The following is a 16,069-nucleotide window of genomic DNA, read 5'->3' on the forward strand; positions in this document are numbered from 1 at the left end:
TCAGAAATAATTTCAAACCTTATTTTGTTATTTAAGCCTTTTACACCTCCCTATTTGAACACTGCTGAATTAAGACAACATTAACAAAGATTTGTCCATAAGATTTAATAACATAAAGCGTATATTAATTACAAAGTCAAAAGCTTCTTTTTAAACAGCATACAAGTTTACAGCTAATTACCGTTTAACTAGCTCTAAATAAAAAAAAAATATTTTTATTGCAGCTTAGTTCAAGACAGTAAGACTACAACTAACATTAAAGGATTTTTGTTATAAAGTTCGTTTTGGAGCAGTCACTTTGAAAGCTACATTTATACTCAACTTTTTATATGAAAAGCATTTTAATTTTTTTTTAAACAATGAAAATAAAATGGTTTGAATATACACATGTAAAAAAAATGAAGTCTGGGTATCACTGTTCTCAAATTTTAAAAGCAGTCCTATGAGAAGGATTTCAGGAGGAAAGAAATGGGGGAGATCACAGATCACAGGGAATTTACTTGTGTTGTGGTTTTACGGAACAGGAAGTCCTGGGACACAAGATAGCAATAATTATGGTTTTGATGTAGTAGACTCAGAAACGTCCATAAGGATGTTCTCTGTAGCTTCCACCCTTCACAGGACGGGAAGGGGGAGCTTTCATGGAAGGTCGTGATCCATTCCAATTATCTTGCCCTGTTAAGTAGAACAAAAAGATTAAAAATCTGGTCAAAAAAATAGCCACCCCCCAAAAGAAAAAAGTTCTGCATCTGGACAGACGCTTAAAGTGACATTAAACACCAAGATGCCAGATATAATTATGCATTCAAAAACAAGATTAGTCTGAGAACATGCAGTTTTAGTGTCTATAAAACAATGGGAGCTGCATTGTTGTAACTTACGTTACCTTCTCTGCTGTGGCCAATTAGAGATAGCTATAGGTCACTAGAGTTATGCAGCCAATGGCTGTGAGCAATATAACTTATGCACTTCCATTTCTAACTAAAAAGCTCACAATTTCAGAATGGAATTGCAGATAAAGGACAAAATTTATCATTTTATATCATCATCTCAAAGTGTTTAAAGTCCCTTTAAATGCCTTGATAGCAAGAGTGCACATATAAAGCATCATTAGGAGTTGACAAATACATTTCATAAATCAAGACCCAGCTACACAAAGGAACCAGACATGGGCATCTAGATACATGTTGAACAATATTACAACACTCAAAGTGCAAAATTCGACATAAAATGCACAACTGCTCATTTATAATGTAAATCAATTTATCATGTAAGTAAAGCGCATATTCAGTTCATTAGCCAATAGATGCAAAAACAGTATGCAGGAACCCACAACTGCCAGTACAGAGTAAAACAAACGTTTAAGCAACAATAAAAGGCATGGGAAAATATGTTGGCATATTACGGTTATACAGAGCATGTAGTTTAATACTAACCAACTCAAATTGTAAAACTTGCTTAACCTGTTAAAGGGACATTGTAGATGGTTTGTAGAGGATACATTTATATAGCTCATCTTCTGAGTGTTTTTATAACAATGTAGTTTCACTTTTTTTTTCAACATTGCGCTGATTTTCAGACACCTAACCAAGCCCCAAATTATCAGATGTAGACTGAAGTATACAGATCCCTGCTTGTTCATGTGTGTAATGGTAACAAGAATAAAGTGGGAGCATCAAAGAAAGTTTTTAAAAGGTTTTATGCTGGATTTTTAGTCCAGTGTCTGTGCATATTCTTTATAGTAGTGTCTATTACATGCAGTTATATGAAAATTGGTGTATACTATACCTTTAAATTACAAATGCAAAAAGGAAACAAAGGTACGATTGTAACTTACCATAGCCTTCATAGGATTCTGGCCCCTCTCCATGTCCATGTCCATAATCATAATATTCTGTGCCACTGAAATGAGATTATCACTAAATATCTGAACACCACAAAAATTCGGAGATGCACTATACAAATTATGCAAGGCAAGAATTTTAAATATTTTTGGCTATAATGAAATGGAAAATTTAAATAATCCAAGCTATAAAAAAAATGTTAAGGTGATGTAAACACTTTCCCTGAGGCAGGGGGTTTATATGGATACTTACCCTTGGTTCTGGTTGTAATATCCCTCATAACCTTCATAACTTGGCTCAGCATAGGAATCTTCATAACCCTAGAGCAAGAAAAGAATTCAAATTGTCATCCAGTTAATAAACTTACAAAAAATAAATACAAGAGTTTTCAAAAGCACAAAGGCACCATTAAAATAATTAACCACTCTTAACCCAAGCAGGCTTGTGTTTCTGAAGGGGAAAAAATGGATTGTGTTGAGGTAATGTTTTATGTTTATGTTATATTGTATGATCATTTAAAAAGGCCATAACAGTTGAAAAATAAAATGCTTTAACGATTTCATTTTAAGACTAAGAGACCCTACAACCAGCTGCGCTAGTCGCACAACTGAGACATGCAACTAGTGCCAACACCTAGATCAGCTGTGTTTTCCATTTGGGACTGGCTCCACCCTGTGGGTCCCGAGCGGCATTTGTGTGTTTAACCCCATTTGCAGGAATAAAAATGCAGGGTCGACAGTCATAAAATTACATGCTTTAACAATTTAGACCATGCCATTTTCCCACTAAGGCCGCCCCTAAGCTTTTCTCCTTAAAATCTGTACATCTTTTTCCAGTCTTAAACAATAACCTATACCCAATTACTTTTGTATATATAAAAAAAAATGTATCCCCCAAGAGTTTAACTTACCCTTTTTCATCACCCTCTTCTACTCTAGTTTTTTTTTTTTTTAAATCATGGGCTCACTGTCTATGCACAGCATGCCTGATCACCCAGTTGAACTAAATGCACCACGCCCCTTTACTGGGTAAAGCAGCTGTTAGCTTAAGGTAAACTATTGGGGGGGGGGGGGAGAAATCTTTAATTTGCTTTATTTTTTACAGGTACCACTAGGTTAATGTACACATTTTACTGTCCCTTTAAACTATGTACAGACATTATAAAAAGGAATAAAGGAACAGTGTAGGGATTTTTAATGGGAAGAGGAAAAATAAACCAATTTACTTACATATTCATCATAACTTTCAGGTGCGGGAGGAGGCAATGAAATCCTCTGGATGGAAGCTCCACGGGACCTGCCAGATGGGGCACCCCTAGTAACAGGGGCAGGAGCAACACCTCGTGTGACGCTGGCACCACGTGTTATAGCTCCTCGTCCTGGGGCACCTCTTGGCACAAGAGGACGTGGTGGTACACCTCTGCCCCTAGGAAACAAATATTGGTTAAAGAAAAAAATCAAACCATGCTAAGGAGAGAAAAAAAATTGATATATATATGGCAGCTGTTTATTAGATGCTACTAGTAAAGCTATAACTGAAAGGAAACCTACTTAGTGGGATAACTCAGTAATAAGTGGTATAGTTATTAATCAATCCAAATAAACTAAAAAAAAAAAATGTATACATCATAGATATATGCATTTTTGCACTAGAGACCTGAAGAATCAGGAAGGCAGCCACAAGCTGCATTCGTCTCTTTTCGGGATTTATTCTTGCGAAATTACAACACTGAGATGTGGATTTGCACGGATCAATATACTGCACTTTCACAAGAAAAAAAAAAGCCAAATAAGGATTGTGGTTGCCTTCTTCCTGATTCATTAGGTCATGAAGCACACATATCTACTACATCCTTACACCAAAAATATTCTAGCTATTAAAATGTATTATGTAACCAATTATATGCACATGTCCACCTCCCTTAATTCCATAGTTACCTGGAAGCAGGAGCTGCTGTGGGTGGAGGTGCCCCCCTGCCTCTACCTGGGCCACCTCTTCCTCCTCCACGGGATTGCTCTGGAGGTGCTCCGTTCATGTAGGACAGTTCCATAAACTGTTCCTGACAGATATCATCCATCATGTCCTTTGGGAATAGGATTAACAAATTAAACTTAACATGCTTTAAAAAGATGCTTAAATACTAGCTATTAAAATGTAGAATTTAGCATTTACACACAAGATGAAAATGTAACCAATGTGCTTCACAATTTTAACTTTCATACATACCGGGACTAGGAATTTCTTTACTTCCTCCATTGCATGTGCCATGCGTGTGTAGGCCTCACAGGGAGGGCCAAAAACCTCAATAAATACATGAAGGTCCATATTAAGGTGGTTGTATTTTGGATCTGCTCCTTTTCGCAGCTCTTCTTCCTATATAATGGAGAATAATAAAAACTGAATATTTGTCACTACAAAAACATACAAATTTTATATCCTCCATTTTCTGAATAAAGAATGAGATGTGAAGTGACATTTTTATGATCCACTGAAACAATCTAATCAAGAAAAAAAACTTCCCTAATAGAGAAAACAAATCAAACGTAGTTTCTATGGTTTCAACAGATATAAACCGTTCATAAAGCAAAAGCTAAATGTAATTGTCAACCTGAAGGAAGTGTTCGAAATGCATTTATTTATACCCTGTTCACTTAGTTTGGAGAGGTCAAAGGATGTAAAAATCCTTCAAAAAAAGAAAAGAAAATTGTTGATACCATTAGAGGGAAACTAAATTTTTCTTTCATGATTTAGATAAAGCATACAATTTTAATCAACTTTCTAATTCACTCCTGTTATCAATTTTTCTTTGTTCTCTTTGTATCTATTTGAAAAAGCAGGAATGTAAGCTTAGAAGCCAGCTCATTTTTGGTGCAGACCCTGGATAGCACATGCTGATTGGTGGTTACATTTAGCAACCAATCAGCAAACGCTACCCAGGTGCTGAACCAAAAATGGGTTCGCTTCTAAGCTTACATTCCTGCTATTTTTAAACAAATGCCAAGAGTAAATTTTAATAGGAGTAAATTCTGAAAGAAAAACTGGGTTTAGTATCCCTTTAATGGCTAATTGAGAAGTGCACAATTTTCAAAACATTTGGGACACTGTCAGATACTTTAAGCTGCCCAATGATGGTATCATTAAACACAATTTTTTTATTCCATGATTCACATAAAGTTACATCTTCCCAATTTACTTGTATTATAAAAGTTTCTTCATTCTCTTGGTATTGTTTGAAGGAGCAGCTAAGCTAGATGAACAGATCAGTGACTATAGGCATATAGGTGAAGGCACCAATGAGCAGCTAATAAACCTACATACATATGCTTTTATACAAAGAAAAAAGCAAATGAGATAAACTGGAAAGAGGTTTAAAACTTATGTAAATAATGATCATTTAATTTTGACTTTATTGTTCTTTCAAATATTCATGGAGCAAAATAGGGCATTTGTTAGAAAGCTGAACTTTGACTCAAGTATTTTTAAGATGTACTGCAAATATTGTGAACCCCCTGTGTGTAAGGGAAAGGAAGATGTTTGTTAGAGCTACAGCTTGGATTGTCAGAAAACTTATCAGAATAAACTGGTCAAGATTAAGGAGAATTTAATGGAATATAGTTGTTTTTGAGGTACCTTATATATGTGATCTCTACTTCTAAACACAATCAATTAATCATACCGGTACTAGGTTTCTCTTTATGCCCCAGTTAAAGGATTTCACCATTATACTGTTCAGTATCATTTTTATTTCTCATCTAATTAAACATGTTTTCCTCTTGCATTATTCTCTTTTATTTTATACAGTTACGTTTGATTTTTTTCCCCTGAGCTTCATAAGATTTGAAGTAATACTTAGCTCTGTAAAATGATAGATTTTATCTTGTGTTAGATTGTGATTTAACTTTTCTAACCTACGATTATATTCATTTTTGATTTGTTATAAAATTTCTATTCAACAAAGGAACAAAGTAACAGTAAGATGCCAATTACAAGGTAGAAATGTCATATTTGGCGCCACTTTACTATATTAAAGAATGAACACTATTAAAAAATGTTTTACTTTTAGAGGCACACAAAATGTTTTTCATCAAAGACTGGTCTAGTCTAGTGTAATAAAGATGTAAAATTGCAATTACCAATTACCTTTGCTTTGTCTCTCATAGAGCCTTTGCCAAGTACAGAGATTTTGGCTCCTGTTTCTTCTTGGAGCCTTTTGATTGTGTGCCCCTGTGGTCCCAGGATTTTCCCAACGAAGTTGAACTATATGTAAAAGAGGTGCAAGTGTTAAAGAGACAGTAAACATTTTTTTAATTACAAGACATGTGTGCTGTGTTTCTATAGAATATCAGCCAACATTTAAAAAAAAACTACTAATTTTCTATATTGAAACGCCACTCACAATTTGCCTTATTTGGAGGAGCCAATGTGGGTTTTGGTCAGACAACAACTACTTGCCATGGTAATAAAGTTAATAAAAATAAGAATTGTTTAGTAGTTATCTGATAAAGCAAATTAGGGACAGATACGTAGCAGATTTAGCCTTAAGAAGCCACCAGGGGGTATTACATGTTCGGAGAATAAGAAATCGCAAGCTTTGCTGTAAAGCTGTTGATCTCAACAATGTGCATTGTTAGAATTGATTAATTCAAAAGTATGTTCCTCTAGTTTTCAATACTAAATGGGCAATTAGCAGCATTTTATTTTAAAATAACAAAATAAATTCAGTACATTAACTCATGGAAGCCAAAAGAATTTTGAAATTACTACCCATGCTGCAAGAGTGTGTTTAAAAAAAACAAAAACAAATTGAAATATTTTATCTGGAAATTGTTCGTTGGTGGAACAACCTAAATGAACAAATACAGTATTTCAGTTGTTCCACTGGACAGAACAAATAAACGGATGATGTATTCATTCATTATGTTTTGAATATAAACCAATACCAGTCAAAATATTTAAACTTTATTATTTGTCAAAACGTAGTCATGCAGTTATATATAGAAATAACATTTTGTTTTTATGTGAGTGAGAATATCACTGTTCATTGCCATCCTGTTAGCACAAAAAAGCTTTAGCTTCTTCCTACCTTGGGATACAACTTAACAGGTATCAGAATGCGTTCCTTAAGCTTCATGTTTTTGTGGGAGAACAAGTCTAGGTATGTATCTTCTTCATCCTTTTTGCCATCGTCTCCCTTTTTCAGCTTCTCTATTTCTGCAAAAGAATAAAATCATTCTTACATCACCTTGGTGACTCAAATTAGAGCAATATTGTGGCAATTTAATGGCTTTCATTTGTATTTTAATAAATTTAATTTAAGTGTTAGTGTATCTATACCACAGAGCTGCTGTTGGATTTATACTGGGTACCTAGCAGTATAAAACCAGGTGTGTGCTATTAAAGGAGCCAGTCAGGCTCCGGAATAAGTGTGTAGACATTGGGTAGCACTTCACTAAAGGATTACTAAAGTGAATTAAAAAAAATACAAATACATTTACTCTGATTTTCTCAGATTTGTTTATGGCAAAAAAAAAAAAATTCCTCCCATTTGCCTGCCCCCGTATCATGTAAAAGCAATCAGCAAATCACAGACTAGTATACAAATACCCTGTGAGCTTGTGCACATGCTCAGTATGAGCTGGTGCCTCAAGAAGTGTGTATATAAAAAAGCAAAATTTGATAATGGAACTAAATGGGAGAGATTCTTAAAACTGCGCGTGCTTTCTGAATCATGAAAGTTTTATTCTGACTTGGTGCTCCTTTGAGGCATGAAGATTCCATATAAGATTTGATATTTACTCATTGCAGAAGTTTTATAATAAAGAAAACATCAATTTAAAAGCAAACACTATATTTATATCCTTAATACAATCATATTTTATTTAGTCTACAGAGTCATAATGCTTTGTGTAACCTGGTTTTTCATATGAATAGGAGGGTGAGAATGTCTGCTTTACTGATTTCCCAGCCCCTTTTATTGGGTGTCCCAACTTAACCTCACCAACAGTGCTAAATAGAGCTTCCAAGTAAGTTCTTAAAAGGTTTTACACTGGATTTTTACATCAGTATCTGCATAGTCTTTATAGTAGTGACTATTACATGCAGTTATATGAAAATTGTGTACAATGTCCCTTTAAGATACATTATAACCTTAAGGTTATCCATCCTGAAATATAGTTTTATAATTATATAGCAAGGTGCTGTTTATTCACGGCTGCAATGTTTAATGTATTTGGTAAATTAATTCCATTAATCCATTCACAATGTAATGCTGTTCCAGAGGTTTTTGTCAGATTATTTTGGGTAATGTTTCTGTCTTGAAGATATCACATTTTTAGTTTTCTAATTCTCAAAACTGAATTTATGTCTGCAGAAATAACATGTCCGTTCTTCACAGCAAAATGTTGTAAAAAAAATACAGAGTTGAGAAAAACCTTAAAGGGACAATTATGAAAAAAAAACTTGGGTTTCAGATTAAGCATAATTTTCATATATACTTGTATAATCAAATTTGCTTTATTCTCTTGGAAACCTTTATTGAAGAGAACAACAATCTAATGGGGATAGCTGAACACATTGGTTGAGACAGTGACAAGCAGCTAGCTCACAATAGTGCATTGCTTCTGAGACTACCTATGTATGCTTTATAACAATGGATACCTAGAGAACACAGCACATTAGATACGCATTACAAATTTGACATTAGAGACAAAAATACTAAAACTGCTTATTTTGCAGTTTCACATTACATCAGTGTGATTTTTAATAAATTTCCACCGTATTTGCTAATGTTTTTTCAACAACATCCCAAATATGACATTCTTCGTATAAAAAAAAAAAAAAAGTCATAGAAATGCATAAGCAAAATATCAACTTCCAGACTTTTGGTACCAAGACACATTCAGCACTTAGTATTGTTCTGAGAAATGATAAAGGGAACTTAAATAGGGCATTCAGGCATTTCATGAATAAAAATAAAATAACCCCTCAGGAGATCGGGAAGCAAGAGTCTCCAAGGTCTAATTGAAATATACAAGGGAACTCTCTCGCCTACCCAAACACTAAGAACAAATTGTGATGCACAAAGCAGCTAACAAGATAAACCACTAATTATAACAGAACTGACTAGTTTGTTTAAATGGCAATGCTACATTTTGCTCCCACTAAGGATTGCATCAAAATAACTGCACATTTGCCGATATAGACCACATGCAGTATCACAAAGATACCACACCCATCTTAGCTGCTTAAGGAGGCAACATACCTAGAAAATATTCTTAAAGCTAAAAAAACAGTAAATTCTTAGGTTAATAAATGTAATCTTTTGCACAACGTTTTCATTATATACAGAGTGGATCAATTTGCCATCAAGGGGCAACTACAGTCATTCTAGGCTTTGCTAGACAAAGGCAGCAGCTGCGGAGGGGGAGGGGATATCAGAGCAATCGTCTGCTACTCTCCAGGCACAAAACAAAGGCTCCCTGTTTGGAGTGATGGTGCGAGGGCACAGGCCTACTACAACATACAATTTTTTAAGAATAAAACAAATGTAATCACTAGACACTGTATATTAAACTCTATAAAGTTAATTTAATCATGATCTGGTGATAAACAGGTTTCAGAAATGTCCAACAGCAGCAATTCACAAAGTGAATCTAATACAACTAGAGGAATTGTACCATCATTTGAACACGTTTTTGTATCCAACTGTATCAATTTTAAAAAAAATGTTTCAGTGTTGAAAAGCAAAGCAATGTAGTAGATACGATGAAAAACAGCCTTTAAAGACCACTACATCCTAATTGTATAAAAAATCGAATCTAATTTTTGCAGCGACAACCAGAGATCTCTAGCTCAATCTATATATCCAATTATAGTTTCGCACACCTACAACCAAATCATTACGTATAGACAGATCAATTCTTATATTTTATATTAGGTCATAATTTGCAGAGATAGGCAAAAAACTACCGGGACACGTAGATACAAAATAATTTTTATATACATTATAAAACGCCATTCACAACGTTACGTATAATTTAACCATTTTAAACGCATCTGCCTCGGAGTAAAATCCCGCTTAAGTTCACTTTCCGTTAAGGCCCAGGTAAATAATTATAGATCACCGTCTTCTTACGCGCGTATCAATTCAGTCTATATATTTCGTTTAAATAACAAACATAATACACATTTTTTTATACAAAGTATAAAACGTTGCAGATGTGCGCCACAGTCGCACATTCACCTTTCGTTAAAACGCGGAGGGACAATGGGTGCTTTGTAGCCGCAGCTGTAAAACGCACCACATTTTTTACGTGTAACGCCTGCAAGGGCCTGCAACACGCTACGAATGAGACTTTCATAAACCGCCGAGCATATCTAGATGGCGCGTTTTATACAGCGCTCGAAAACCGATAGACAATGGATAGCGCTTCTAAATATAAAACCCTTAGGTTCTTCATACTGCGCCACCGAAACATGTACGGGCCTACCACCCCCATCCCGCTCTAACAAAAGCCCCTATTCTCACCATTGGCCAGGAGGGTCATTGCATGTGTGAAAGATGGGTCCAGGCTGTCTTTCTCAGCCATCAGCTCGGGGAGGTACTTGCTGTCGGTTTCCATGATGTTGTCTTGTTGATGTCTAATTCAGAACCGCACCACTGACCCGTAGACTTGTTCTCTTGTGCAGCGCCGCGCGGCCACCAAGAGCAGATAAAGTCACCCGATAAAAGGTTCCACCCACAGGAAATGTCGTCAGCGCCGGGTGAGAACTCGGTTGTGAATGGTGCACGTGACAAGGGGTTTCCGCTCCAGAATACGAGTTCCCTAAGGAACCACGTGCTTTCATTGAGAATAATTGTTGTATATTGGCGACGTATAAATAAAAAAAATACAACGGTCTTATAAACGTCTGTAAGGGATATCAATGATAAATGCAGTGCGTCGTAGCGCTATCTAGAAGCCACGGGGTTAGCTAACATTTGAAACAATTACTGGTCTTCTAAGATGGCTGATTCTCCATTTGCGTAGTTATGTAAGAATATTGTTGCCAATGGCTGCAAATAAGACAGTATCGTTTAACACATTTGCAATTGTTAAAATGCACACCTTTTGTTTCAAACCTAATTAGTCCGATAGAAATTTCGTATTTTACTATCTCTACTTCTGTTAAATATATATGACTAAAGGACTGTTCACCATAGTTTTTATATAGTGAGAAAGGCGAGCACAAGGTCTGTGTTGAAGTTACATTATTTTCAAAATATAATTAAAATATGTAATACAAAGTTACTTGTTTTATTCTGATCTAATTCTTTTTCAGTACCTTTGCTGGATTATTATCACTGTTGATGCATACAATGAGATGAGACTGTAATATTGTTATTCTAGAATTTAATTTATAACTGTCCTATTAACTGAGCAGAAATTATAACAGCCTATTAAAACTATACCTAGGTTCCAACAAGCAGGCACATTTTACACCTATTTCTTTAATATATCAAATAAACGTATATATATATATATATATATATTATGTAAGAAAAGAAAATAGGTGGTTTAATCCATCACTAACTGATAATAAACACAATTTACAAAAGTTATATTGTTGTATAAAAAAATCACAGAGCCACCAGGTGAGATCAGAAAAAGGATAGTATTTATTAATTCTATCTAACGTGGATCATTAAATCACATCTAAACAGTCATATCTAATAACTGACATATATCTATAAGATCAAGTAACCAAAAATTATAAATGCGAGCAATCCAAATACTTGGATAAGTAAACGGCCATATATAAATTAATATACCGGTATAGAATAGACCATATTCATAAACTCAAATAGCCCAACATATATTGACCCAATGGTTTTAGCAATGTCAAAGTCTTGCAAAGATTATAGCTGATATGTTGAAATATAGACATAGGTGCACAGTCACAAGTATAATCAAGTGTTACTATCAAGCGTCTCTGCTGCAATAATCGTTGTAGTTTTTTTTTTTTTTTAAATCTTTTTATTAAGTTTTTCATACAAACATTAAACATAAAAAAAAAGTAAAATAAATCTCATTACCAGTATTACACTTTTACCTTGAGTAATACCGTACAATAATAGTATTCCAACATACAAATCATATTATCATCATCTTATTACAAAGATTACTTCATTATCTTTAATTATCATTAGTACCGTGCAAGAATAGATTTTACATCACATTATACAGTTTACAACAGACAAAATTTTAAATTATAATTACCTAACATGGTATATTCTTCAAGTGCTATCGATTATAGACGGGGAGAGAGAGAAGAAAAAAAGTAAAAAAAAAAAAAAGGTCGCTCTTTGGAGAACAAGCCTTGTCATTACATTAAACCCCAAATTGAGTTATATCTATCCAGTGATAAGGTAACTCACTCTCTAGTACTAGGGAAAGAAATATTGAAGAATTCTGGAATCTAGCAATAAATTGGTGTTGCAGTGGTGCTGGCCAAGCACTTATATATTTTTTCCACTTTGCAAAGAAAGCTCGAAAATGTATTTCCGAGTTGAATTTAGTGTCATATGACTCAATTGTCATTTGTAGAGTTAGTAAATTTACTAGTTCGGGAATGGTAGGAATCTTTGGTGTTTTCCACTCTCTGAGTAGTTGATTTCTAACTGCTATTATGGTAAAATTGATAAAAAGTTGTTCTCCTTTACTTCTCCTTTCTGAGTCTAGCATAAGGATCAGTCGAAAGGTTATAGTAATTTTTTTTTCGAGATATTTATTTAGCCAATAATTAACTTTTCTCCAATATTGGTTAATTTTCGGACATGCCCATATACAATGAATAATATCTGCCATTTCTTCTTTACATTTAAAGCAACAACTTGTTTGTCTAGTCTTTGAGATCTTATATAGCCTATATGGAGTTAAATAATAATTATTAAGTAGTTTTATTTGGGCTTCTCGCCAACTTATATTACTAGTTGCTTGTGATGAAAGAGAAATACTCTTTTCGATCTCCTGCTCTGTTATATTTGGAATTATTTTCATTATATTTTCTTTAAGTTCTCTTATATTATTTTGGCCAGACTTTATAATTAAAGATTTATACCAATAAGACGTTGATCGTCGGCCTATCTCATACAGTTTAATTCCATTAGGAATCTCTTTAGCACCCCACTCGAATCCACTTATTCTGCACACTTGCCTAGCATAATTCCTTATCTGGAGATAAGCGTAGAAATTCTTAGCCGAGAGGGCATATCTACTAGAGAGATTTTCAAATGACTGTAATGTCTTGTTATCATCCTGAAAGAGTTGGGACACATAGACAAGTCCCTTCCTTTCCCATTCTAGAAATACCAAATCCCGAATCCCCGGTGTAAAGTCGGGGTTACCTTTAATAGGAAGTAAATGTGATGACCTTGGGTTGTGTCCCAACTCCTTGCAGTACTTCTGCCAAGCAACTATAATATTAACAAAAGTCAGACTATATGCAATATTACTTGGTAGCTTCTTCACAGGACAATGTAGTAAGGCTCTCAAATCAAATGGCTTGACGAGCTTTGTTTCTATATCATGGTAAGTCACATAATTTGCTTCTGTTACCCAGTCTACCGCAAATTTTATCATACAGATCCAGTTATAGGGGGGTAGTTATCAAGCCGTCTACTTTTCTGGCTTCGCCGGCCCAATACGTCCGCCTAAGCTCGCCTACCTTCGCCGCCGCGGACCTTGAATACGTTCGCCTAAGTTATCAAATAAAGCTGTCAAAAAGCCGCGGGGCGATGAGCAGCGGACTGTGACAGTTATCACTCATCCGATCTCGCTGACCTTCGGCTTTTTCCCAGCTTTATTGCTAGCCTGTCACTAAGCACTCACACTAAACTACACTGTTCTACCCCCTATACCGGCGCCCCCGGAGGCCCCTGCAACTAAATAAAGTTACTAACCCCTAAACCGCCGCTCCTAGACCCTGCCACAAGTCTTATAAATGTATTAACCCCTAAACCGCCGCTCCCGGACACCGCTGCCACCTACATTATACCTAGTAACCCCTATCCTGCCCCCCCTATACCGTCGCCCTCTATTATAAAATTATTAACCCCTATCCTGCTGATCCCGCACCTCTCCGCAACTAAATAAATAGTTTAACCCCTAAACCGCCGCTCCATGAACCCGCCGCAACCTATATTAAACCTATTAACCCCTATCCTGCCCCCCCTACACCGTCGCCACCTATAATAAATTTATTAACCCCTATCCTGCCCCCCACTACGCCGCCGCCACTGTAATAAAATGATTAACCCCTAAACCTAAGTCTAACCCTAACCATAACGCCCCCCTAACTTAAATATTAATTAAATAAATCTAAATAAATTAACTCTTATTAACTAAATGAATCCTATTTAAAACTAAATACTTACTTATAAAATAAACCCTAATATAGCTACAATATAAATAATAATTATATTCTAGCTATCTTAGGATTTATTTTTATTTTACAGGTACCTTTCAATTTATTTTAACCATGTACAATAACTATTAAATAGTTATTAACTATTTAATAGCTTACCTAGCTAAAATAAAGAGAAATGTACCTGTGAAATAAATCCTAACCTAAGTTACTATTACACCTAACACTACACTATACTTTAATAAATTATTCCTATTTAAAAATAAATACTTACCTGTAAAATAAACCCTAAGATAGCTACAATATAATTAATAATTATATTATAGCTATCTTAGGATTTATATTTATTTTACAGGTAACTTTGTATTTATTTTAGCTAGTTAGAATAGTTATTAAATAGTTATTAACTATTTAATAACTACCTAGCTAAAAGAAATACAAAATTACCTGTAAAATAAATCCTAACCTAAATTACAATTAAACCTAATACTACACTATCATTAAATTAACTAAATAAACTACCTACAAATAACTACAATTAAATACAATTACATAAACTAACTAAAGTACAAAAAATAAAAAAAGCTAAGTTACAAAAAATAAAAAATTAAGTTACAAACATGATAAAAATATTACAACAATTTTAAGCTACTTACACCTAATCTAAGCCCCCTAATAAAATAACAAACCCCCCCAAAATAAAAAAAAATCCCTACCCTATTCTAAATTAAATAAATTTCAAAGCTCTTTTACCTTACCAGCCCTTAAAAGGGCCATTTGTGGGGGCATGCCCCAAAAAGTTCAGCTCTTTTGCCTGTAAAAGAAAAATACAACCCCCCCAACATTAAAACCCACCACCCACATACCCCTAATCTAACCCAAACCCCCCTTACAAAAACCTAACACTAATCCCCTGAAGATCATCCTACCTTGAGTCGTCTTCACTCAGCCGAGCCACCGATGGAACTGAAGAGGACATCCGGAGCGGAAGAAGTTAATCCTCCAAGCGGCGCTGAAGAAATCTTCCATCCGATGAAGTCATCATCCAGGCGGCGCTGAAGAAGTCTTCGATCCAGCCGATGTCATCTTCCTACCTTAATTCCGATTGGCTGATAGAATCCTATCAGCCAATCGGAATTGAGGGGACGCCATCTTGGATGACGTCCCTTAAAGGAGCCGTCATTCGTCGTAGTCCGTCGGTGAAGAAGGTGGTTCCGCGTCGGCGGAAGGAAGATTCAAGACCCGGCTTGGAAGATGACTTCGCCCGGATAGAAGACCTCTTCAGCGCCTCTTTGAAGATGACATCGGCTGGATCGAAGACTTCTTCAGCGCCGCCTGGATGATGACTTCATCGGATGGAAGATTTCTTCAGCGCCGCTTGGAGGATTAACTTCTTCCGCTCCGGATGTCCTCTTCAGTTCCATCGGTGGCTCGGCTGAGTGAAGACGACTCAAGGTAGGATGATCTTCAGGGGATTAGTGTTAGGTTTTTGTAAGGGGGGTTTGGGTTAGATTAGGGGTATGTGGGTGGTGGGTTTTAATGTTGGGGGGGGTTGTATTTTTCTTTTACAGGCAAAAGAGCTGAACTTTTTGGGGCATGCCCCCACAAATGGCCCTTTTAAGGGCTGGTAAGGTAAAAGAGCTTTGAAATTTATTTAATTTAGAATAGGGTAGGGATTTTTTTTATTTTGGGGGGTTTGTTATTTTATTAGGGGGCTTAGATTAGGTGTAAGTAGCTTAAAATTGTTGTAATATTTTTAACATGTTTGTAACTTAATTTTTTATTTTTTGTAACTTAGCTTTTTTTATTTTTTGTACTTT

General features: G+C 35.3%; 1 protein-coding gene across 1 annotated transcript; it reads right to left on the minus strand.

Annotated features, from left to right (window-relative positions):
* Window positions 1-90: 90 nt before the first annotated feature.
* On the minus strand, window positions 91-10,596 carry KHDRBS1 (KH RNA binding domain containing, signal transduction associated 1). The gene is made up of 9 exons (XM_053707246.1): window positions 10,372-10,596; window positions 6,928-7,055; window positions 5,985-6,101; window positions 4,071-4,217; window positions 3,782-3,927; window positions 3,074-3,269; window positions 2,097-2,164; window positions 1,838-1,902; window positions 91-675 (listed from the first exon to the last, which is right to left on the minus strand). Exons 1-9 carry the CDS (start codon window positions 10,463-10,465, stop codon window positions 575-577), a joined length of 1,062 nt encoding a protein of 353 aa, XP_053563221.1. The 5' UTR covers window positions 10,466-10,596; the 3' UTR covers window positions 91-574.
* Between the last annotated feature and the right edge of the window lie 5,473 nt (window positions 10,597-16,069).

The sequence above is a fragment of the Bombina bombina genome, chromosome 3, assembly GCF_027579735.1.
Source record: "Bombina bombina isolate aBomBom1 chromosome 3, aBomBom1.pri, whole genome shotgun sequence".
NCBI classification, from domain to species: Eukaryota; Metazoa; Chordata; class Amphibia; order Anura; family Bombinatoridae; genus Bombina; species Bombina bombina.

Coding starts and splice junctions, on each gene's coding strand:
- KHDRBS1 (XM_053707246.1), bottom strand. CDS start 10,465: ATGGAAACCGACAGCAAGTACCTCCCCGAGCTGATGGCTGAGAAAGAC. Junction 3,270..3,781: donor ACAGCAGCTCCTGCTTCCAG/GTAACTATGGAA, acceptor TTTGTTTCCTAG/GGGCAGAGGTGTACCACCAC. Junction 676..1,837: donor AGAATCCTATGAAGGCTATG/GTAAGTTACAAT, acceptor TCTACTTAACAG/GGCAAGATAATTGGAATGGA.